The sequence below is a fragment of the Tursiops truncatus genome, chromosome 9, assembly GCF_011762595.2.
Source record: "Tursiops truncatus isolate mTurTru1 chromosome 9, mTurTru1.mat.Y, whole genome shotgun sequence".
NCBI lineage: Eukaryota > Metazoa > Chordata > Mammalia > Artiodactyla > Delphinidae > Tursiops > Tursiops truncatus.
This window is the reverse complement of record NC_047042.1, coordinates 89,536,817-89,562,154: the sequence shown is the minus strand read 5'-3', so window position 1 is coordinate 89,562,154 and position 25,338 is coordinate 89,536,817. Positions and strand designations below refer to the sequence as shown.

Sequence of the window (25,338 nt, the reverse complement as noted above, 5' to 3'; positions counted from 1 at the left end):
TCCAGATGGATTGCGTCTCAACAGCAGTTGTTGGCCAGGTCTCCCAGAGTCATTAGCCTAAAGCCGGCAGCTCTTTCTAAAAGATATTATACTCCCCACCAGGTCTCTGCAGGTATATCTTCCTTGATCAGATTTTAGAATAACATTCCTTTTCTATTCCTTTAATCCCTTTTTAGAAATTAGGCAGGCAACTATATTGCAAAGACCGATTTGTAATATGAACTATCACATCTGTTTCTTTTCTGCATGATTGTACAATGTCTGATGCACAATTTTTTTGTTGCTTTTACATCTTCAAAAGGTTAAAATATTTCCCAGGAGTGTTCATATTTTACATACTAAAAAGTGTGATGGTCAGTTTTTCATGTTTAATGAACTTGGTCTGTATTAGGTTCTTCCAGGTCATCTCTCTTTTTTAAAAATCTCTTTCTTCTTGTAGCCGACACCCACTTTTGTCCGTTTCTCCTCTAACCATGTATTTCAAAGAAACTCCTTCCCCTCATTTGGTTGCAGTTCTTAGGGATGAATAGTAGGTGGCAGTAAAATTTCAAGCTCAAAGGGCGTTGGGAGTTTCTTCCTCACTCTGCAGACTGATTAAGGAGGGTGTATAGAAGAAACTGAATCATACAGGCTAGTGGTAAAAGTGCTGTCTGCAAAACACCAAATATAACTAAACACAGGAACTTATTAAAAAGGATATTTCAAGTACAGCTCACGTTGGGATCATCGGGTGTATATTTGGATAGGAGAGTCTTAATAGGACATTACGAATATGAACAGAATTAGAGGAAATTTACATCAAATGAAGAACTCCCCAAGCAGCCTCTATTATTTGAGTTCTGGAACTTATTTCCCTACCTCCACACAAATGCCCATCTCTCTCTTTCCACAACCCTCCCTTCTGTTGGTGGTGAATGTTACCTTTGAGGCTGTTTGGCAATCCCTGAATGGGTCTGTGACCACTTGAATAGAGAATGTGTTTGTCTTTCTCTCATTTCAATGCCACTTTGTGTGGTTCCTGTACCTTTCATCTCTTTTGCTCTCATTCTCGCCTGCTCCCTTACTGTATGTGCTTTGTTCATCGTCTTAATAGCAATATTCATAATAGAGGGAGGAAAAGCAAACAGAGAGGATTGTATAGTTGATGGAGGTTCTCAGTGCTAAGGGATTTCTGGTTCTATTTTATCCAGTTAGAGATGCTTAGGGCCTGGAGTGATGGTGGTGAAGATGTCAGCTAGATCTGTGATCTCGCTGTTGCTCTCTCAAGCCCTCAAAATGATGTCATAGGTTGGGCATAGCAGTCCTTAGGCAATGCATATCCTTGAGGGAAGCTCAAGGGAGAAGCCTGTTGCCCAGAGGTGATTACCTACAGCCATGCTTTGAGACCATGTTAAATCATCCCCTGGCTGGCTTGACTTAAATGAAAGTTCTTTGTCCGTCAACAGTTTCAGGAAATAAATTGAATTTCTGTAGCTTCATCAGTGCAAGGTAAAACAGATGCAAAACAAAGATGGTGTTTTTTCAGCAGTGGTGTGTGGACCCTTGAAATGTGCCTGGAAGGGATGTCCAGCTGGGAAATCAGTTTCCACTTGAGATATTACTCAAGAGTTTGTTAACAGACAACTAGAAATAATGGTCCAGGCAGGAAACAGAGTCCAACCTGGGGAACTCTGCCCAGGCCTGAATGTCCTTGATTTTCTTCAGTAGGAGCAGGTGCATCAGCACATGATGGGAGGCTGTGTGTACAGAGATGCTGGCTTTCACCAAAGTGTAAGAAAGGTGGATGAGATGAGCCCAGGGAACTTTCAGGGCTGTGGTCAGGAGAGGGAAGAAGAAGTGAAAGTAGAATGACAAAGGAGAGAGGGAAACAACATTCAGAGTTGATATAGAGCTAGAAACCAGATGCTTCTCTTTCTCTTCCTGAGTAGGTTGTATGATCCACGCTGTGCTTATAGAAAGTAGTGTTTTGGATGTGGTCCTCATCTGCAAAACTAGAGGAGAGGGCTTCCCTGGTGGCGCAGTGGTTGAGAGTCCGCCTGCCGATGCAGGGGACACGGGTTCGTGCCCCGGTCCGAGAGGATCCCACATGCCGCGGAGCGGCTGGGCCCGTAAGCCATGGCCGCTGAGCCTGCGCGTCTGGAGCCTGTGCTCTGCAACGGGAGAGGCCACAACAGTGAGAGGCCTGCATACCACAAAAAAAAAACAAAAAAACAAAAACAGAGGGTAAAGAGGAATGTTAGGCATGACAAGACAAATTGGTGAAATATATGTAGAGAGAGTTGCTTTCAGTGTGTGGTCATGGACAGCCTTGTTCACGAGGACTTTGCAGCCAAGGATGGTTTATTTGCAGTGTGCCAGGTGGAGTCTAGAGGTAGCACAGCTTCTAGACCACCCTGCCATTCCTCCTGTGTTTTCTCTTTTAATTGCATGATGGTAACCAGGAAATGAGGGGCCTTGGTTCCTCCAACCAGGCCTGTGTGTGGTATGAATATCTCCGAGCTCCCTCCCCCATCCACAGTCTTATAGAAATAATCCGTGGCTAAGTATTTTCAGAATATGAATCTCTGCTTTTGTGCCCATTCAGGTGCCTCTTACACCTGTCCTGTATTTTTATTCCAAGCTCACTTCTATGTGGTGGCCCCTTTGGTTGCCAACTCCCCACCAGGAGGTGGTTTAGAAAATCTCAGTGGAGGGTATATGTGTTGGGGACACTGGGGAAGGAGATTAACACTCATTTGTGGGTGATTCTCTCCAAAAAGTAACAGACCCATATAGGTGGGTCCCCAGTATTCATCTAATCTATTTTTAGGAAAGAATATGTAAAATGGATAGTCTATTGACCTCTCTCTGTCCAAGGGAGGGAATTATACAGGTAGTCCAAGGAAGGGCCAAGTGGGAAAGCCATGGATGCTATTGAATTAAAGCCATGAGATGAAAAAAATAAAAGCAAAATATTTTATAGAGGCTTAAAAAAAGTAGAGTCAGGACAGTGTCACTCAAATAAAAAAAGAGAGATGTGGGTGGACCTAGAGACTGTCATACAGAGTGAAGTAAGTCAGAAGGAGAAAAACAAATATCGTATATTAATGCATGTATGTGGAGTCTAGAAAAATAGTATAGGCGATCTTATTTGCAAAGCAGAAATAGAGACACAGAGGTAGAGAACAAATATATGGACACCAAGGTGGGGGGAAAGGGGGTGGGTGGGATGAATTCGGAGATGGGGATTGACATATATACACTATTGGTCCTATGTATAAAATAGATAACAAATGAGAACCTACTGTAGAGCTCAGGGAACTTTACTCAGTGCTCTGTGGTGACCTCAATGTGAAGGAAATCCAAAATAGCGGGGATATACGTATACGTGTAGCTGATTCACTTTGCTGTACAGCAGAAACTAACACAACATTGTAAAGCAACTATACTCCAATAAAAATTATTTTTTTTTAAAGGAGGTATTGTGTTGGGAAGAGCTTGGAGATTTCATGGAGGCTGCCAAGAAAATGCCCGTATCTAAAATGTATTGCAAAGCATTTCACCACCTCATAAAGGCTGAACTAGTCATGATGCCCATCATCTCCGTTCTAGGTTTATTGATTGAAAACAGTAAAACATCGCAAGTAGTGCAGTATTTCTTAAAGACTTTCACTCTCCTAACTAGGACACTCTTGTGCTCTTATTGTTACGACATTGCTGGTAGAACACTGGGCACAGTTTTCAGTGTCCTTCAGCCTTGTGATTGATCTACTGGAAAGATTAGAGGCTTTGAAGGGAAACATGCTGATGGAAGGCAATCTACACAACCGTTTTTGTGTTTCTTAGACGTTCCTTGTGTCTTAGTGATGACAAGGTCTAGAAGCAGTGCTGTCCAATACAGTAGCCGCAGCTGATGTGTACTCTGCGTCTCATTCCCTCAGATTCTTGATATCTGCGTACCTTAATCTTATAAAATAATTCATTCCAGGATGTTATAGCTGTATTTAAGTGGATAATTTCATATTTTCTGTCTTTTCCATGGGAACAGAGGAGAACGAACTCATCCCCTTGGGGACCTTGGAGACATTCCTGAAGCTGACTGTCTCAAACACAAATTTGTTTTTTTTTTTTTAACTTTATTGCTTTAAGAATTCAAGCAACTTTTGCTTTGGGATCCATAATATGGCTGTGCCTGTTTCAGCATAAAAATAATATTTTACCAGTTAAATTTTATAATTCCCCATCTAAAAATGGTGTCTTATTTTCCTGAGGCTTCCCTTATTTTCAAGTTCCCATGTGTACCCTAGCTGGAGAAGTCTTGCCTTCATTTAAAAGGAAAGAAAAGTATGGATATTCAATTAAGCAAGGTTAACATTGGGAAGGGGACTTTCACTAGCAAGTGTTCCAATTAAAATGATAGAAAAGTAAATCAAAGTGGTTAAAAAGCAAAACACTTTCACAAAGCAGATATTTGAAGGGATGAATAAATGAATGGATCCTTACTTAATATAGTTTTAATTGTTATTCACTTCCCCTTAATCCCTTTTCTCCCACTGCAGTGGTGATACTGTGGGAAAGCCCGTGGGTTTTTTCTATAACTTAATAGTTCAGAGATCCGGGCAAACCTTTGCTGTTTGCCTCCGCTGTCGTCTTTTAGCTATTTTTTTGACCATTTTGTTTCTTCTTTAAGTTTCTGTTCACAGAGACTCTGTTCCCTTCCCTTGTTTTCTTCTTTCCTCCCTTCCTTTCCTTATTCCATTTATCCATTTCATGGAGATCTGTTAACTTTTTTTTTTTCTTGCGGTACGCGGGCCTCTCACTGTTGTGGTCTCTCCCGTTGCGGAGCACAGGCTCCGGACGCGCAGGCTCAGCGGCCATGGCTCACGGGCACAGCCGCTCTGTGGCATATGGGATCTTCCCGGACCAGGGCACGAACCCGTGTCCCCTGCATCGGCAGGCGGACTCCCAACCACTGCGTCACCACTGCTTCGTGCCACCATCTTTTTAGGATGTTCTCAGCCTGAGTTTTGTTTTTCAGAAGATCCTTGTCCTGCTCTCTTCTCTGGGTATTTTTGTGTAAATGTCATGATGGTTCCTTTTTGTTCATTACCCATATTTGTATTGGGTGAGTTCTTTTCGGAACCGCTAGTTTGGATGGATAATTAGGGATAGTGGGTTGGTGTGTTTCCGGAAGCTTGACTTTGAATCTTTTGTCTTCAGACTCTTTCTTAGCAGCTCTCTCCTCCAGGGTTTGGTTCTGCTCCTGAATGGCTCAGAGCGGAGGGCTTTCTGTCATAGGTTTTGTGGTCCGTGATGTAGCTCATGTCTCCTCAGTTAAGATTGAAACACTCTGTCTCCCTGAAACTTGGTCCAATTTTACTATACTTTAGCTGCTCTTCTTCATATATAATAATTTCAGTTTAGGGACATCTTCTAGTTTAGCCAAAGATGATATTTCCTTTTCTGTTTCTTATTCTCCTTGTTATTTTCCATGGATTTCAAAAAGGATTGAAAAAGAGCGGAGATACTAACGTGGCAGTTTTGCGATACTAGTCTGTAGCTTGTCTTCTGCCTTTATTCTTGCTGTTTTGTAGTCTGCTCGCTACAGCTGCCCAAGCAAAAGCACAGGTGAGAACGTGTGACTTCTCTGCTTCAAAACTTTGCTCTGTGTAGCTTAGAAGGTAAATGACAAGCACTTCAAATTGGCCCCTCAGCTCCTACATGAAATGCCCCTCCCTCCTCTGCCTTTAGTCCTGATGTTTATGACTCCTTTATATTTGAGCAACACTGAGTTGCTTGTATATCTGATAACGTGTTATGAAATTTCCTGTCTCTACCCCTATTTCATATGCCTGTTGCCACCACCTGGAGTTCTTTTTTCGTACTTAATAGGCTTCTACTTATCCTTCAAAGCCCAGCTCAGATGGTTCTTGCTTTATGAAGCCACCTTTTACTTTTTTTGGAAGAGAATTGGTCTCCCTCTGTTCTGTGCTACCCCTTTACTCATACACGTTTTGATTATTGCATTTTTTCATTATAATGTAATCACTTGTTTACATATTTTCCTCGTTCACTAGATTATGAGTTCCTTGAAATTGATATCTTGTTTCTTTTTTGATCCACATCACTTGGTACGGTGCCTGGTACTTAAAAGGGTCTCAAGTAATAATTATTATTCAGGTTTGAACCAACATAAAGGGAAAGATTCAAATCTGAATAATAATTATTCGGGGTCAATTAAATAGGAGAGAGATTTTTAAAGGCGGGTCTTGAGTTTTTGTTTTCGTTGTCTCTGCTGAATTTGAATGAATGTAAATAAAAATGTAAAACAATACCGAAACCAATAAAACAAAGCAAAATCAAGTATAAATATCCTGTAGCCCATAATAAAAGACTAGGGATGAGGAAAGAAGTGAGGAGGAAAACTCTAAATCCTGGAGCTATTTGAGCGCTAGTGAAGTAATAGTCTGCATTGTGAGAGCAGATAGGTTCTCCAAGATAAAGTGTATGTGGAGGAGAAATGAACAGGCTGGGACAAAGCCACAAGTCTTTCAGGTGCAGTGGGAGGAATAAGCAGTGAGCTTTCTTTCCTTCCTTTGTTGTCAGGTTAAGGAACATTATCTCTTCCAGGGATTCAACCTCTCTGTTGTAAAAATAACTTATACTGCTGATTTCATGATATTTCTTCTCTCCTGAGCTAAGTTCCAGAAAACTTTTTATGCCCATTTCTAGCAATAATGGATGATGTGCATGTCTCAGTGGAATAATTTAGTGACTCGCTCCAGTGAAAGGTGAAATACTGAGTGAGGATTGAAATACTCCATATGTCTTAAAATTCCACAAACCCAGGCGTGTGGGAGACATTCAACACAGAAACTCAACATGACTAATCCTTAGAAAACAGTCTGAAATCAATAGTTCTTCCCCACTGCCTGGACATACCGCAGAAGGCATCCCCTTGGGGCTCTCAAGGAGCCATCTGGAATTTTTCAGATTTAATATTAGTGCTTTGCTTTTACAGAAAGGCAGCAAAAACCCTCACTGGCCTTCCACCTGAGACATTTAGGGGTCCATTGGCATGGATTTTCCTTTATTCCTATAGCTCTGTGAGAAATTAATTGCAAAACATCCAAGACACGCTTTGCTTCCTTCCCATCAGAAAACACCAGGAGTGAAGATGTTTCCTTGTTGCTGACTCTTTTTTCATGCCCTCTGCAACTTAAAAAATTCTCTAATTTTTTTTTAATTTTTATTTTATATTGGAGTAGAGCTGATAAACAATGTTGTATTAGTTTCAGGTGTACAGCAAAGTGATTCATTTATACCTATACATGTATCTGTTCTTTTCAAATTCTTTTCCCATTTAGGTTAGTACAGAATATTGAGTTACCTGTGCTCTACAGTAGGTCCTTGTTGGTTCTCCATTTTAAATGTAGTAGCGTGTGTACATGTCAATCTCATTTCACCTCTGTTCAGCTCCCTCCTCCCCTTTGTTTGATGGTGGTCATCTCTGTTGCAGGGGGCACAGGATGTCTTTTGGCTCTGAGAGTGCCCACGCTGTCACTAATTTGGAGCTTCAGGTCATTCCCTAGACCCTTCCCTCACAGCTGACCTAGGAGCTGGCAAACTCAAAGGTGGTTTTATGGTGACATGGTGATTTCTGAGGAGCTCCAGAGTGTGTCTGAGTCTGAACTCTAGTGTGTGGTGCTGAAATTAATGCAATCTAATACATTTTAATCAGGGACCCACTATGTTCTAAACAAGACATGGTCCTAGTTTCCAAGAAGCTCACAACCTAGTGGGAAGACTGGTGTGTGAAAGTGTGAAATAGGGGGACTCCAGGGAGAGGATAGATCAGCTCCACCTGAGGAGGCCCAGCAGCGTTTCTCAAGCAGCCAACACCACAGTGATGACTTAGGTTCCCTCCTAAGTTATGATGTCAGGTTCCCTCCCCCTGCTCCCGTGTCTACCACTCAGATGCCAGTTTTCTCTCCACCAGATCTGGGGACACTCTGTAGTTTTCACACACAGAAGTCTACTTGAAGAGACCTATAAGGTTGAAATGATTTCACTTTGCCACCCAATGGAAGTTCAAGGCTGTCTCACCATTATTCCTGTGTCTTTATACTGTACTGTTTGTTCACATAATGGACAAAAATATTTCTGATCAGTAGATGAAGTAAAGTGGTATCAGGCATCCCAAAGTAGCTAGAATTGTCCTTCAACCACTATGCACTCACTGAATCATTCTTGCCCCAACGTTTGTCATCATGTCACATAAATATTAGTTATATTATGACTACATATAAATATCAGTTATATAAAGTTTGGTAGCTTTACTACCAAACTCATGCATTTGCCTTTGGTCATCTCCCTGCTATGGACTCCAGCAGGCCCATCATTTAGTGGAGAGGACCCCTCCCTCCTGGTTTCTTGCCTTTCCCTTCAAAATTCTAACACCTCTGAATGCAGTATTATGCATCTCTCTTTCTCCCAAGAAAAGCATGAGTCAGTAGTCAAGACTGTATCTTTCAAACTTGAGGGGAATTCGTCAACAAAGTTGTGTCTGTATTGCTCAAAGTAACTCAATTAATAGCCGAGAAAGAAAAGAAGGTCATTATTGTGCAAGGGGTTGATATGATCATCCGTTGGTATCTTAATATTGTAATTAGACCTGAGCCTCAAATGGTATGCAGAAGTTATCACTTTGTAGAAGTTCTATGAGATCCCAATGGTTGCCCTCCTGCCTGACTCTCACAGGTTTAGAGACATAAGGCCAACACGTAGAGGGTCTACATCATACTCACTGAAACATTAAATTCCACAGTGAGTGGAAGCGAAAAGCAACATTGATAAGGGCACATGCCATTTCTCTTCTGTCTCATTTTTTATTGTCCAAGTAGATTTCTTTTTTACGTACAGACACTTAATCTAGTGCTTATTTACATCCCTGGTATTTTCTATGGAGGCCTGGCTTTCAGCACTAGTGACCTCACAGGATTTCATCCATCACCACATTTCTGTGAGTTCTTTTATTGTGTGTGATAAATCCAGACAGTTTACGTTTGTTTCAGTCTTACATCACCATGCTAATAGACTATAGACTATTTTAATAACATCTACCACTCAACCAATCCAGGTAAGCTTTGGGAGTTATTAATTGGAATATACCATACAACCAACACATCAATTACACCATCTACTACTATACTGAATTTCTATTTAACTGAATTTTGGGGGTGTAATTTCTATGAGCTTATTCTTGATCATTGTTGTACCTATAATTATCAGTGTCACATACAAAGGATTTATCATGCTTATTATCTCATTTTAGGTCACCAGTCTCTTCAGAAGATCACGGTAAGAATCTGTCTTACTTATACTAATTCAGAACTAAAAGTTGAGCTGTGGTCCTTGCATTTCATTGTCAGAGGGAAGAATTATTTAAGAAAATGTCTTTAAGATGTTTGCCTTGTGTTTTTTAGTGCACAATATGAAGCGCTTTTAAAAACTTAATGCATTCTAGCTAAATCTGATGTCTTGTATTATCTTCAAATCTGTTACAACTATTTTGGTTGACCAATATTTCAAAGCTTAACGTATTCTGATTTCTGTCCCATCTCCAGATACAGTTAACCCTTGAACAATGCAGGGGCTGGGGGCACCCTCCATGCAGTCAAAAATTTGTGTGTAACTTCGAGTTGGCCCTTCATATCTGCAGTTCCTCCATATTGGCAGATTCAGCCAACGGCGGTTCCTGTAGTGCTGTAGTTTTTACTATTGAAAAAAATTCCTCATATAAGTGGACCTGCCAGTTCAAACTCGTGTTGTTCAAGCGTCAGCTGTACTCTGTGTGACTTTTGGCTGGTCATGTAACTTCTCTGAGTCACAGATTTCACCTTTAAAGTGGGGATTTGTAGTAGATATTTCCAAAAGTCCCTTCCAGAGTGGACACTGAGATTTGCAGAGAATGTTATGAGTCTGAAATTGGTAGTAGTTGAGGTGAGTTATTTGCATTTTAAGAGATGGCTGTTTTATTCACAGGATAAAATGTGTAGTTTTGTCACATCTAAGGTTTGGGGTTGTACATATATTCAATCAGTCACTCAGAAATGTTTTATTAAGTGTTTACAATGGGTCAGTTATGTTATATAATCATGTTATACAAATATGCTATATGGGCTTATGTGCAGGGACAATGTGGTGTGTGACACAGAACTTTTTCCCTCAAGGAGCTTGATGGGTCCCCTTTTGGGGAAGGGGGCAGTGAAATGACACATACGTACTGCAATACAAAGTGAAATTCGATGAATCTTTTATAAAAGAGGGATAAGCCAGGACTCTAAGAGTACCACTGACATTCCACTTCACGCTGTCCCTAATTCAGCTAAGGCACCATTATCTATTTAGCCAAACAAATTTAAAATGAAAAAAAAAAGACAGCTGTTTTAAGCTTTCCTCTTCACCCTCCCATTGCTACCTGGCCACTAAATTCTATCAACTCTTGTTTTTTATACTTCTTTTACCTCTGTTTTCTTTTCCATCCCCATTCCTTTCATTTAGGGCCACTCCATATCTTACTTGGACTTTTAAAATTGTCTTCTAACTGATAGTCACACCTCTAGAATTCCTTCTTTTATTTCACCGTATACCTACATATCACCAAACTGATTATGGTAAACATCTACTCCCATTGCCTGTAGGATGAAATCTTTACAATAGACCAATAATTGTATTCCTCTTTCCAATACTGAACTTAAACATGGACTAGAAAGTCCTAAGTGATGGACTCTTTATCTTCCTCTACTGCTCACTGCTTCTTTGGGCATCTTTCCCCTCGCCTCTATGCTCTGTGCTCTAGCCATGCGGCACTACATCTAACTTCCGAAACTCAGCACGTTTATCATGTTTCCCTGCTTTTAGCCAGGCTGTTCTGACAGAAGTCACTCCTTCTTTTTGCCATAGACAATTTATACTTACCATTTGACGCGTGGTTAATCATCTCATCATCCGTGAGAGCTTTCTGCCCTACTTAACATTGCATCGCATATTTTTCTTCATTCTAGAATTTAACTTAAAAATTTGTTGCTTGATTTACCTGTCTCCCCTGCTGGACTGTGAGTTCTTTGATATAGATCTAACAAATAGCAAACATTCAAAAGATGTTCATTAATTGAATACCTAGAGAGAGGTGGAGTTTTTAAGTAGGCCTGTTCTGCTGCCGTATCATAAAGTCTCTCCCAGTGTTGGAATGAAGTTGTATCATGTTCTATGAAAAATCACAGGGGAAATTATGTTCAGGCCTCTTAAGTCAGAATTAGGCATCACCCACCTAATGATGACCTACTGTTATATGCTATTTTGCTCATCGATGTTGGTATTGACTAGGTTTTTTATTGCATATTTAGAGGTCCTTGGACTTTAATGACCTTTGTTTGCATTTGCCTTCCTGTCTGTAAGAACTTAATCTCCCATTCCAGAATAAAGGGGGATGGGGCTTCTGAATTACAATTCTGTAGTCCGCTAGGAATTCTTAAGGGTTATGGGCTATCAGCAAGCAGTGTCAATGTCCTGGGGAGTCGTGAACGGTGACAACTACCCGGAAGACTTGTTCAGTATTAACGGCACTTCAGAATCGGTTATTTTAAGAAGTGGGTGTGTGTGATTAGTTAAAGAAACATTATCCAAATTAGAGGACTTTTACATTTTCATGGCTTCAAAACGTTGATTCTGCAACTTCCAAAAATGATTCAAATATGTAATGTAAAATTATAATGCTGACTGACCTAATCTTACCTAATTTTCATATCTTCTAGCCCATGTATCCTTGGAAAAATATTCTTTTCCTTTTCTTTATCACCAAGATTTTCTCTTAGTACTTAAAATGTGTTTTCTTATGTTTATACATTTTAAAGTGTTCATGTTTGCTGTGGTTAGCATAAAACCTTGAGTATCATGTCATCAAACTTGTGTTTGTATACAATAATGACATTGCAGTGTACTTGTAAGAGAGGTAAGAAGTAGCATTTTTGCTTTCTCCAAGTTATGGGTAGAAAACTCGAGGCACATTGGGCAAATGGATTGTGAAATTGGAAAAGAAAGCTCTGTGCCTCTTGCCTTTCTATTTTGTTTGCTTTCCACCAGCGATCCTATTTCTCTCTCTGACTGGTCACATTGGCTATCCCCAGAACAGACTTCATTCTTGAGAAAATCTAATTTTCCAAAGTCCAATAACCCTGACCTTCTCGATCCCCTCAGATTATCCTTTCATGGAAAATGTGCTTGGATATCGTGGCCTTGTTATTTTCCCTCTTAGTTTCAGTTTCCTCACCTGTAAAGTGAGGCTATTCGTATCTACCCAGCCTACCTCATGGGATTGTTATGAGTTCAATTGTGAAATCACTTTCCAATTTGTTAAAAGCACCCTGAACATAATGCTGTTGATGTCAGCAGTGGATGAGGAAGTATGTGTTTATGACGATGTTTGCTCAGCATTACATACTGCCTTTGACAAGTTAAAAGATGTGCTGGGGAGGCGAAGGGGTGTGAAAAATGTTTCTTTCAACATTATCATTAAATATTAAATTTTATTGGAAGCCTTTTTATATCTGGGTGAGGAGGAGTAAAATGGTTAATACACAATTCAGCCTGCAGTGACAAAGTAAAGGGACAGTTTCTGGTTAGATACGGGGTCATTAGATATGGGAAATTGATGACATAAAGCATAAGTGAAATGTAGAAGGTTTCTATTTTTATCATAGAGTATCAGAGTCATTAAGAATAAAGGCTAAAATTTACTGAGTGCTTCTTGTGCAGAGACACTGTGCTGAAGTGTTTCAGCTACATCATTTCATCTTTAACAAAGCACACTACACAGTAAATTGGTTCTCCTCAGTTTTTGGTGGGGGAAACTCACAGTACTTACATAACTTGCTGAAGATCACACAGCTAGTTAGTGGTAGAGTTAATTTTCAAACCCAGTTCTAACACTCCACCCTTGATCATTTACCCACCGTGTCCCCAGAAAACAAAAGAAGTGACTGTCAGCATTCAGGTGAATTGATAGAATTATAGAAAGAAAAAAATTTCCCTCGAACAAGAGGTTATTTACTACTGTGTGAGTAATTTCCTTTTAATGACAAAACAAAACAGACCAAAAATAACAACTTCTCCCTCCTGCTGAGAATGATTTGTCCCCGTAGAAAAAGTAAATACCAATGTCACATTCTCTCATAATTAGCTAACTGAGTGAAACTGAAGCTTCAGGGAAGCCCGCCATGCGAAGTCCCAGGGGGAACGTTACATTTTAATGTTAGAGCTGGAAGCCAGAGTCCTACTCCTTGTCAGAAGAGAAGCTTGATGGTGATGAATTGCCCTGTCCTACAGGTTTCCTCTGCATTTAGTGCCTATTGCCCCTGGAGCCACGTCTGGTGGGTTCCCAGGCTGCTTCGCCTGCTCTGAGCTCTCAGACTCTGTCTTGTCCTCTTAGCTTGCTTGCTTTACGGCCTCTCAGAACGCCTCTGTGCTGGGGCACTGACAGAGGGTCAGCTTCCAACCAATGTCTGTTCACTTACAAAGTAAAAGACATTAATTGAGAGGAAATGCCAACAATCTGATTCCTCCTGGCATGTCTGAAGCAGGTATCCCTCTCCTGTCCTAGCCCGTAGACCTGTTGCTGGTAAAAATGGTTCTTTCTCACTTTATATGGTAGTTCTTCTGTTGCGACAGTAACACAATGAACAAGAATGGGAGTGGAGGCTATCTGGAGATAAAAACTGTAACAGCCATGATCACCAGTGTAAGTCCCCAAGGACGAACCACTGTCAGGATTCGAGGCAGTTTTACTTTGCAGTGGGTTGTGCAGGGAAATGCATTGTAGAGTGGCCTAAAGCTCTTTAATACATCAGTGGCTGTCTCTGGCTCAAATACCATAGATTCATATTTCTCTCTAGTATAAATATATATGTGTATATACATTTACTGAAATAGAAATATTCATAAAAATGTATAAAATTTATCTGCTCAGTTTAAATTATAACCAAAGGAACTACTGTGTACCCAGCCCCCAGTCTAAACAATAAGATATTTGTAGTAATCTGGAAGCTTCGTGATTGCCTTTCTGATTACATTCTCTTCCCTCTCCTATGGGGATAGCTACTATTCTGCCTTTTTTGTTAAAAATTTCCTTGTTTCTTTTCATCATTTTACTACACGTATGCATATTTCACCTATGGATATATGTGTGTGTATAAATATATATTTTATATTTGTATTCCATATATGTGTGTATATAGTTTTGCTTATTTTGAACTTTTATAAATTGAATTATTTTGCAAACTCTTCTGTGATTTGCTTCCTTTGTTACAGAATAATGCTTTTGTAATTTATCCTTGTTGATGAGCATCATATTCATTTCATCGATTTTTCATGTTGTATAGTGTTCTGTTGTATGAATATATAACAATTTATATATCCAAATTCTGCTGATGAATGTTTAGGTAGGCTCCAGGGTTTCTTTCTTTGTTTGTTTTTGTTCTTTTTGCTATTGCAAACAATATTATGGACATTCTTTTTCATAACTCCTCCTGGTGTCCATTTGCAAGAATTTCTCTAGGGTTTAAACCTGGCAATGGCATAGTTAGGTGGTAGGTTATACACATATTTAATTGATCGCATAATGACAAACTGTTTTCCAAAGTGATCATTCTAATTTATACTCCCAACTGCAGTAGGAGTTCCTAACAATCCACCTTTGCCAACACTTGATATTAACTGATTAAAATTTTTAGCCAGTTTGGTGGGAATGTCAAATGGTATCTTGTGATTTTAATTTGCATTAAATAATTACATATCAGATTGAGCATTTTTCATATATTTGTAGGTCATTTGTGTTTACTTTTCTATGTAATTCTTCATTTCCTTTGCCCATTTTTCCCCAGTGGGTTGTTTTTTCTCAGTGATTCATAAACATTTTAATGTATTCTAGGTAAAAACTTTGTGTTGACTGTATGTGTTACAAATTTTCTCCAGTTTGTGGTTTATCTTTTCAAACGGGGACTTTCCTTCACTGACTTGCAAAGCCTGTTCTGTCTCTCCATATTTGTGGGTTTCCAGATTCCCTTTTCTGTTTTATTTATCCATATGTCTATTTCTGTACAATACCATGTTGTTTTAATTGCTGTAACTTTGGTAGAAATCTTGATATCTGGGAGATACCTAAAATTTGTTGTTCCTCAAGAGTGTCTTGATTGTATGTGAACTTTTGCTGCTTCATACAAATTTTAGAATCAGCTTATCAAGTTTTGTGTTGCAATTTTCATGGCAATTGCATGAATCTATACATGAGTATAAAGAGAATTGATATTTTTATGATAATGAGTCTTTTCATCTCAAACCACATCTCTTTACATTTAATTTTTTTTAACTAATTAATCTTTTAAAATGCCTATCAACAGAGTTTTATAATTTTTTTCATGAAGGTTTTGGCCATCTTTTGTTAAATATATTCCTAAGTATTAACATTTTAGTGATATTTTATATTTTTAAAATTATATTTTCTAAGTGAACATTGTTGGCGTATTAAAAGGCAATTGACTTAGAATCTTGTTTCAAAATCTTGAATCAAGATCCCTGCTAATCTTTTATATTCATAAACTTTATCTAAAGGGTCCTTTTGTGAGGCAAGTATTTTCCTGAGAATTCTGTTTCATCTTTTCCAGTCATTGTGCTCTGTATGAGCATTTTCTCATTCTTTCTGTGCCAGTTAGAACACTCGGTATCATATCAAATACACATAGAGATAGCAGTATTGCCTTGTTCCTGACCTCCAAGTCAGTGCCATCCACAAGTCACCATTACTTGTGAAGGTCACTGGCAGGTAGTCATGGTGTTGGTGGTGTGGTTGTTCCGTGGATAGACCTTTAAGGATTTTCCCCTTCATTCAAATTTGTTAAATTCAACAGGTATTGAATTTTACTGAATTTTTTTTCATCTTTTGAGATGATAATATGCTTTTTCTCATTGGGTCTTTTACTATGGTGCACTTCACTGATTGATTTTTTAGTAGAAACCACTATTATATTCATGAGATGAGTTCAAATTGGTTATTACATTTATCTCCTTTATATATTGATGGGTTCAGCTTACTAATATTCTACTTAGAATTTTACTTCCATATTCCTGAGTGTGATTGGCTTTTTATTTTTCTTTTTTATAGTATAGTGCATGTATGATGTTCATAGCTTCATAAAATGAATTGGAAAGCATCTCATTTCCTAACATCTGGAAGACTTTGTGTAACACTTGTTATCTATTTCTGGACTATCTTAGAAGATCCCATCAGTAGAGTTATCTGGGGCTGGCATTCCCTTTGTGGGGAAAATTTCAATGACAGATTTGTATTTTTTAATGTTGGAGGAGATAGATTTTTTATTTCTTCTTGAATCAGTATTGGTAACTATTTTTAAAGGAATTCATCCATTTTATTAAAGTTATTTTTCATTTTTTGGCATACATTTTTAAATACTATCTTACTGTCTGTGTAACTTCTATGAGATCTGAGGTTACATCTACCTTTTCATTTTTAATATTGATTGTGCCTGCTGTGTGTGTGTGTGTGTGTGTGTGTGTGTGTGTGTGTGTGTGTGTGTGTGTGTGTGTGTGTGTGTGTGTGTGTGTCTCCTCCACCTCTCTCTCCCTCTCACCAGAGGCTTAGAGCCCTTTATGTTACTGGTTTTTCAAGAAACCATTTTTTACCTTCATTGGTCCTCTGTATTATGTATTTGTCTTCTGTTTCATTAGTTTCTTACGTTTATAGTTTCCTTCTAATCATTTGGGTTATTTTTATTCCTTTTCTACTATTTTTCTAACATAGACATTTAAATACAAATATTACCTGAATGCTTTCTCTTCCCTATATATCTCCTTCTGGAATTCCACTTAGATGCATGTTAGACATTTTCATGCTATCCTATATATGTTTTACCCTCTGTTCCCTATTTTATATCTCTTTGTTTCTCTGGATTGCATCCCAGATAATTTCTTCAAAGTTGTTTTCTTGTTCATCTTTACTGATTTTTATTCATGTTCATTTAAGATTATTCTAGGTGAGCTGCTCATTTCCTTGGGCCTTTATGCACAAGAATTTTTTAAGTCCTTCAGAGAGGTTTTCCAGTCACCAGAGAAAACTACCAAACTTGATTAATGTAAATTAAATTCTCCATTTGTGAGTTTGTGTGTGTGGGTGCTTGTTCGGTTCTTGTTTAGAATGCATAGGAAACACAGAGACATTAATTCAGAGTGCATCATATTCAGATAATGACAGTAACTAGTTAATGTTCATCACCAGTCATTACGTCTAAGTCTCTCTAGTTATTTTAGTTGTCTGAACCACATTCTCTTGTAGATTCCTTAGGAAACCAGTTTTTTCATACAATAGCAGTTGGTCTGAGTCTTTCACCCTTGAAAATTAGTTGTGCTGCATACAGACTCACTGGGGCACATGTTCTTTCCTTGACATTTTAAATATTACATTTTTCTCCTGTCATAAAGCACTTGCTATTAAAGTCTAATGATAATATTCTCCTTATAAAAGTCACTTTTTTTGGTCTTAATACCCAAAGGATATTTTATTTTCCTTTAATGTTCAGTATTTTTATGAAAATATGCCTGGATGTAGATCATTTTGAGACATGACACTATTTAAATATAAAGTTTATTATTTTTTAAACTTCAGAACCATGTTCTTGAATTAAGGGTTTGTTCTGTTTTTTTGCTTTAGTTTTCTTCAGTTCATTTTGTATGTTTGTTTTATCTTCTTTGCTTATCTTCAACCTTTGCCATTTTCTCTCACATTCCTTTTATCCGTTTCTTTTCTTTTTGATTTTTAAAAGTTCTTTGTTTCTTCTACTTAAAGCTTTATTGGTTGAATTTATTTGTTCTTGTGTTCTTTCTAGTTTAATTTGCAAAATGTTTTATTCTTTTATTTCTAATGTTTTGTTGAATATCACCTCATTTCTGAATTATTCTAATTCTGATACATGATATTTCTTTGTATCGTGTCTTTAAGCTCATCTGAAACAGTACGTTACTACTTTTTTTTTATAGCAAGTATTTGTGGTTCACTTCCACTATCTGTGGGAATGTTATTCTGTTCCTTATTCTTGTTTTTTTTCCTTCATGTGAGATTTTACATCCTTTTTTTGATACTTCATATGAAATTAGTTTTTCTGAAATTTAGAAAGAAAAACACTTGTTAGCTGTTCTAACTTCAGAGAGCTCTTTCTTGGGTTGGTTTTGTGTACTGTTAAAAGTGTGGTAGCTTGCTTTCTCAGACTTCCTGGCTTTGATCCCTAGCCTCACTTTTATCCAGACCTCTTTCCTTTACTCCTGTTGTCCCTGTTCTGCTCAGTGTGTACTCCACTTGGAAGATTACCCTCACTTTGGGTCCTATCTTGAAGGGGAGCTCTGGATGGTCAGTTTTAAGAGTTTACAGGGGCTGCAGTGCTCCAGGTACTTTTAGTCCTTACTGGGGGCCTTTGTGCTGTGGGAATGGGAAAAGCTTGTGACAGTTTCTGTAGGTGTTCTCACCTTGGCCCACTGTACTGTTCAGTGAACACCTGCTGGCTGTTTTAAGGCTTTCTGTTCTCAGGTCCATCAGCTGCCCTGCTGCTTCCCTGGGCTTTCCAGCACAGACGTTGATAGAATGCAGGTCATTTGACTCTTGGTGTCTTCTCTCCAGCCACTCGTAATTTTGAGGTTTATAAGGGTATCTTGTTACTTTGTCTTAAATGTTGACCATGTGTTTTTGGTTCTTCTAGTTCCTCTGTCTCTCTGTATGTGGAGACTCAGGAATATTCAAATAGTCTGCTGCAACTATTACCACCATCTCCCCACATTTCCTGATTGTTTTAATCCAGCATTTTAGCTTAAATTGTTAAGTAGCTCATTCCCCTTATTATCAAAAAGAGAAATTTATATTCTTTTTTATTCAAATAAAAGTTACACATCTTGAGAGTTATATATATTTTAAAATAACTATGATACCTCCTGAAATTAAAAATTTTTTTTAAAGAATAACTGATTTTTGAGAAACTAAGGTTGGAGGGATTAATGGTTTGGGTCCTTGTGTTTTAGCAAAAATAAGTTCAACTACTCCTTTGAAATTATTTGGCATAATATACTCTTATGTGTACTTAAAACTGAAAAACAAGGTCAGTATTTATTAAAACTTAATAAGTTCCAGGCAGTGGCTTAAGGGATGTTCTGCTGAGGTTTAGAGAGGTTAAGTAACTTTAAGGTCACACCAAACTATTATATACTGAACCAACTGCTCTAAATGTTTTATATATATTTAAATTTCACAACAATCATAGTACTACTATTATTTCCATGTTACAGATGAGGAAACTAAGGCACAAACCTATTAGGTGACTTGTTCAAGGTCACATGTGTAGAACTAGGATTCAAACTCATACTCTAGATCCAGATCCCATTTTTAGCCCCCGTTTATATAGTCTCAATAGCATGGCTAAGTTTTGAGCTAATGTTATAGGAAATCTTGATTCTTTTTGTTGAAAGGAGACCTCATAATTATTGGGTTGGAATTGGTCGTTAGAAAAGAGATTTTATTTTTTTCTTCTCATATCAGTGAGCAGTACCCTTGACACAGAAGAACAATTTAAAGCTATATTCTTGTTCACTTATTTTACCTCCATACTTCCATAATCAAGGAAACAGGGATCTAATTTCCGGTCAGTAGCACTCAATCTTAAAAAGGTAGAATTCTTGAAAGGTAGCTATTTCCTTAAGAAAATATCACATAGAAAGACAATTATTTTATGACCAGAAGAGTAGAGTGGATTAAGGAAGTTAGATGTTTTTCCTTTTTATTTTCTATAAGCTATTTTTTAGTAAAATGTGATAAGTAAGCTTGGCTAATGATACAGATGGAAACATCTGCAGATCTTTAATTGCCTTGCTAGGAAGAGTTTTCAATATTGGCCATCGCAGTATGGTCACTTTGCAGTGACCTTGGGCTAGCTAATGCAGAGTTGCTAGAGGGTTTTTTTTGCCCCCAATTCAGTTTATGACTGTGGAATCCCCTATTGGCTTTTGTATTTAGATTCAAACCTTTTAGTGCTCCCTTTTTTTTTTTTTACTTTTACTTTTTAAATTTTTATTTATTTATTTTTTACATCTGTATTGGAGTATAGTTGCTTTACAATGGTGTGTTAGTTTCTGCTTTATAACAAAGTAAATCAGTTATACATATACATATGTTCCCATATCTCTTCCCTCTTGCGTCTCCCTCCCTCCCACCCTCCCTATCCCACCCCTCCAGGTGGTCACAAACCACCGAGCTGATCTCCCTGTGCTATGCGGCTGCTTCCCACTAGCTATCTATTTTACGTTTGGTAGTGTATATATGTCCATGCCACTCTCTCACTTTGTCACAGCTTACCCTTTCCCCTCTCCGTATCCTCAAGTCCATTCTCTAGTAGGTCTGTGTCTTTATTCCTGTCTCACCCCTAGGTTCTTCATGAAGAACTTAGTGCTCCCTTTTGAGGTTCTTCCTCACCCTGGTTTTGTTTACTTGCTTGAATTAATTATTTCTACTTCCTGCTTGGGGGCCCCTCTCCAGATCCCATCTCCCTTGTATTCACACAGCCATATGGCTTATGTACCCTCCTACCATCTCTCTGGCAAACCATCTCCATTGTCCTTCATTCCAGCCCCTCCTCTGTGCTCATTAATTCTATGTTTTCGAACCACCTCCATCGATTCTAAGGACAAACAATGATGAATTTTTCTAACAACTCAAATGCCCGTGATTTATCCTTCCCTATCCACTGACTGGTTTTTTGAGTGTATTCCAAATTTTTTCTCCATGGGTGGTGTTGCCCTTCTTATTTAACTCTATACTCAATGAATAGAAATGTTGCCCCATTCTACGCCATGCCCTGGCACAGACCTGATTCCCTCTGTACAAGTCTCACTGTAACATTTGCTGCAGTATGTGGTGTTGGCAAACAGCACCTTCCAGTACAAATCTTTGAGTTCCATTGTGGCCTCATTAACATTGTTCCCTCTTGTAGAGGATAGGTTAGCGCTGGTCCTTTTCCAAAGAAATTCAGTTACTAATGTGCTGAAAAGATGGCCTTTTATGGTGGTCTCACTGGGTGCTCCCCAAAGGCTGTGTGAAAGGAAAGGAACAAAACTGACAGCATGAAAAAAAGAAAAAAAAAAAAAGATGACAGCATGCTTTTCCTTGGCTAGTCTTTCACATTTCCTAGGAAAGCAGACAATCACTGCTGATTAAAAACAAAATAAAACAGAACAAGCGAACAAAACGAACTCCCCCCCTCCCACCCCGGGCTTTCCAAAATCAGGTTGTACTACCTTAGTTCTTTCCTGACCCTACTATTCTCTCTCAGTCCCCCTTATTAAATCTGACTATCGACTATAACTGTATAATCCTTTGATCCTTTTGGGTTCTTTGGAATGTGTTGTTGGTGATCAGTATCTAATTAGCTTTTGAAGCCTTATTATAGATGTCTGTGTGTGTTGAGGGGGGAGTATTCTTTACTAAGATTTACATACAACTTTGCTTTACATTGCCTTTGGCCTCAGAGAATATTTAAGTTAAAGTATTTAAAACACTGCAAAATAAGAAAGTAACAGAAAAAAAGGAGAGAGGAAGGGATGAAGGCTAATCTCGTGGTTGCTTTTAAGTGGATGGGTGGGAAGAGGTCATCAAATACCGTTGTGTCGTGGATCCGCCGGCAACAAATGAAGCTTTCATAGATCTCATTCCTACAGATACATCACCTGTCCTACAGGTAAGTGTTTAAAAAGGGAGTGGGAAATGACTGGCTTGGTCCACGTGTCGTCATCTGTGAGAGCAGAGATGAAGAACTGCACTTGCTTTATCAATGTTACTGTTTATTTAAGCTCTTTACTCTGTAGAATATTATCTGGGTTACCCATATAACCAAGGGGCTAGCAGGTACATTGGCAGTTATGGTAGTACGGTCCTTATATAAGGATCACTGTTATTGTTACTCCATTTGTCTGTGTTCTACTTAACTAGAAACCCTAATAGCCAATGAAAACTTTTCACCCAATCTGCTCTACCTAAAGCTTGTTTTTTATTTTGATGGCTTTCTCTTGCAAAGAACTGGGTGGCTGCTGGCAACTGAATCACGGTCTTAGACTAAGCCTCTCTCGTCACGAGTACCAGTTGCAAAATATTAGAATACCTTGTTCCTTTTTTAGGGTGGTTCCCAGAAGTTAATCCTGGATGTGTTACTTCAACCTGTACGTTCCAGGATCTCGGAAGCATTTTTCCTGTGTGGATTTTTGTTTGCCCATGATGCCCATTATAGCTCCTTAGGCCCGTGCTGTCCTGGATAGAGCTGGGAAAATAGTCATCAGTCCAAGCCCCTCTTTTTCAAAAGAATGAAGTTAACTAAATGCTTCCTTCCTCATTTTGCCGGCTTTCTGTGTCCATTCTCTTTTCCCGGATGCTCTGAATTTTAGGGTATGACTTTCTTAGCTTCATGCAACATCCCTTCTTCTAGTCAGTGTAACTCCACACAATACCTGTGAGTAGTTCATTACCACGGCATTTCCTTTCCCGGTGCTGCAGCGTTATTTTCTGCACCTTCCCGCATCAGAGCTAGAAAAGTATGGGGCATGGAGACAACAAAACCTGCATCCCTGGTCAGCCACAAAAAGTATGGGGCACGGAGACAACTAAACCTGCATCCCTGGTCAGCCACATTTCCCTGTGGCTGACCAGGCAAATGTTGGGAAGAGAGGACCTCGTTTCATCACCTAGCGACACCGTAGTGCTATCTGACAGTCTGTACAGCCACATAAGGGGGGACAGTATGGTCCCCTGCTGGGGAGAAAAGGCGCCCTCGTCAGCCTTTCACATGCTGGGCTGACAGCCTGGCTCTGTTACACAGTAGCCCTTGAGCAACTGTCAACCTCAGTAAGCCTCAGTTTCTTCATCCTTCAAATGGGGTGATAACAATACGACTACATATCTAGTCGACTCACTGTGAGGATTGAATTGGATAATACGGGGAAACATTTAGCTCTATGCCTAGCACATAGTTTGCTTGCAGATATTAACAAAAGAAAGGGACAGAGCAGGCGTGTAAAAATGCAAGAGAGAGCAAGAAAAACTCTCAATGTCAAATAACGAAAATGGGAATATATTTTTCTATAAATAGACCCGATAGATCTATTTGCATGGACTTATGACTTTATTTAAGCCTATTGTTTTACAAATTTACTGGAAGTAGACATCTCCTTCAGGGAGCCCAATGGACAGAGAAAGACTTGTGTCATTCTGGGCAGTGGTCACTTGAACATGGATGGTAGCATCAGGCAAAGACAAGAGCCTTGTTCTTGGCGTGGGAAGGACCGGGCATCGCCCTGGCGCTGCCTTTTGCAGGCTGGGTAACCTTAGGCAGAGCACTGCTCTCGCGCCTTGGTGTCTTCACTGAGCACCCTGAGCTGGCTGACATCTAAGGCTCCTTCTGTTCAGGGGACTGAGGCATCGAAGCTAGGAAAGAATACTGCACAATGAAACACACGAGGCAAAACCAAAAATGTCATCTGCCATTTTGGAAAGGTATTGCGGAGACACCTCTGCCCTGCTAGTGTGTGGATTCCTGCAGCCGAGGGCCAGTCTGTCACTTCTGCTTGTGACGACAAACATCACTGCTATTTTCACACCTCACCATGTACCCATCTTTTGAAAAGATGGAAACCGAACTTTGCAAAGCACATAAATGCTGCAGGCAGCTTTCACACTGGCAGCTTTCTTTATCAAGGTAACAAAATACATTACTATTTAATTATGCAGCTTCCAGCTTCTCTCCTGACAAAGCAAAGTCCCAAGGCTTATTGAAAAAGGGATTTGTAAGCAGCTAGAATCCACTCAATTTTGCTCAGTCTGGTGACATTCCCATCCCCTCTTTTCACCCTAGGAAGTGAAGGCGCTTATTTCAGCCTCTGCGAAAAAATTAGAGTGGTGTTTTACAAGATAGCAAAAAAGTCGTTTAAACCGTACCGTTTCTGCAGCAGTTGGCTCTGTTTCTCTGACCACGCGTCTCTCTGGTTCTCGTATCTTCCCTAACTAACCCTGAGGGCTTCTTCTCTTTCTTGGAAAGCATGACCCACCCAAAGACGTTCTTCTTCTGGTATTGATTTCCCAGCGAGCTTTCCTTTTTTCCTCTTCTCTAGATTTAAGCTCTTTTTATCTTCGAGGAAAAGAGTGACAGGCATGACCAAGGTTATATTTGGAAAATGGAGTTGCTGAGTGATTTTCACAGACATTTTTTTAAAAAGTTTTTGACCTCACATTGCTGAGTCTTGGAAGCACCCTCTTTTAACTCTCTGACTCATTTCTCCATGCTCCCGTTTCAGCTCTCCTCCTTTATCAAGTGAAACTGCTTATCACTTTGTCCTCCATGGCTCTATGCTGCCGGTCTTCTCTATAGAGAACTCTCCTCCCATCTTTTTGCCAATGCAAATCTTCCCTTTTTTTTTTTTAAACCATTTCTAACAAATTCCCGAGGAAATCATCCCATACATCACCCTACTTCTTTAGCAAGCAGAGCTCCATGTGGTTGTGTAAGCGTACACACGTTGCTTTACAGATACCCTTACCTTGCTGTCTTCAGAGTATATGAATCCCTAAGAAGAATGAAGGTATAGTTTTATTTTTTTCTCTCTTAGCAACTGGACAGTAAAATCTGCTCTTTAATACATATCTTTGAAGTTCAACTCATATACTGAAGGCTTTTCTACTTTGTATCTTATCCTTTGAGCAAGCTTCAGAACTAACCATTTGCTTTATAATTCTTGCTTCTAAGGTGTGATATTGCTTAGTCCTAAGTTAGCATAATATTGAAGTGAAAGTTAAAACTTTTTTTTTCATTTCTCTGAAGTAAAATGCTTAATTTTTCTGTGCTTCCAATTAATATCTATCATATGTTGATATGGGGAAGAGTCTAAATTAGTGTTTTTCTTATAACTTACTTGCAGATACAAATGATCTTGTCTGTCTTCACACTTACAAGTGAGGACAAACTCTAGAAATTTTACCTTTTTAGAAAAAGGTGCACTTTGGCTGTATATGCATTTTGCTGGTATGTCTCTGAAAGTGTCTTTTGCTGTGTCAACTCCTCCTTGGCTTTATTTCATTCCAGGGAGGAGTGTTTTGGTTAAACCTAGTCTTCTTCTCAGTTCTAAAGGTCTTTACCTGAAGTGTGCTGCTAGGAGATGATAAGGTACTTAACCATCCGATGACCGGATGACCTATAAACCTATCATCTTTTTGAG

The 25,338-nt window shown here is 39.0% G+C and overlaps 1 protein-coding gene across 1 annotated transcript in view; it reads left to right on the top strand.

Annotated features, from left to right (window-relative positions):
* The window catches only part of DGKI (diacylglycerol kinase iota), a 456,496-nt gene that overhangs the window by 389,205 nt on the left and 41,953 nt on the right, over nt 1–25,338 (top strand). The window contains exon 29 of the mRNA XM_073809968.1: nt 9,314–9,339. Coding sequence (XP_073666069.1) covers nt 9,314–9,339 — 26 coding nt within the window. The remainder of the gene's footprint in view (nt 1–9,313; nt 9,340–25,338) is intronic.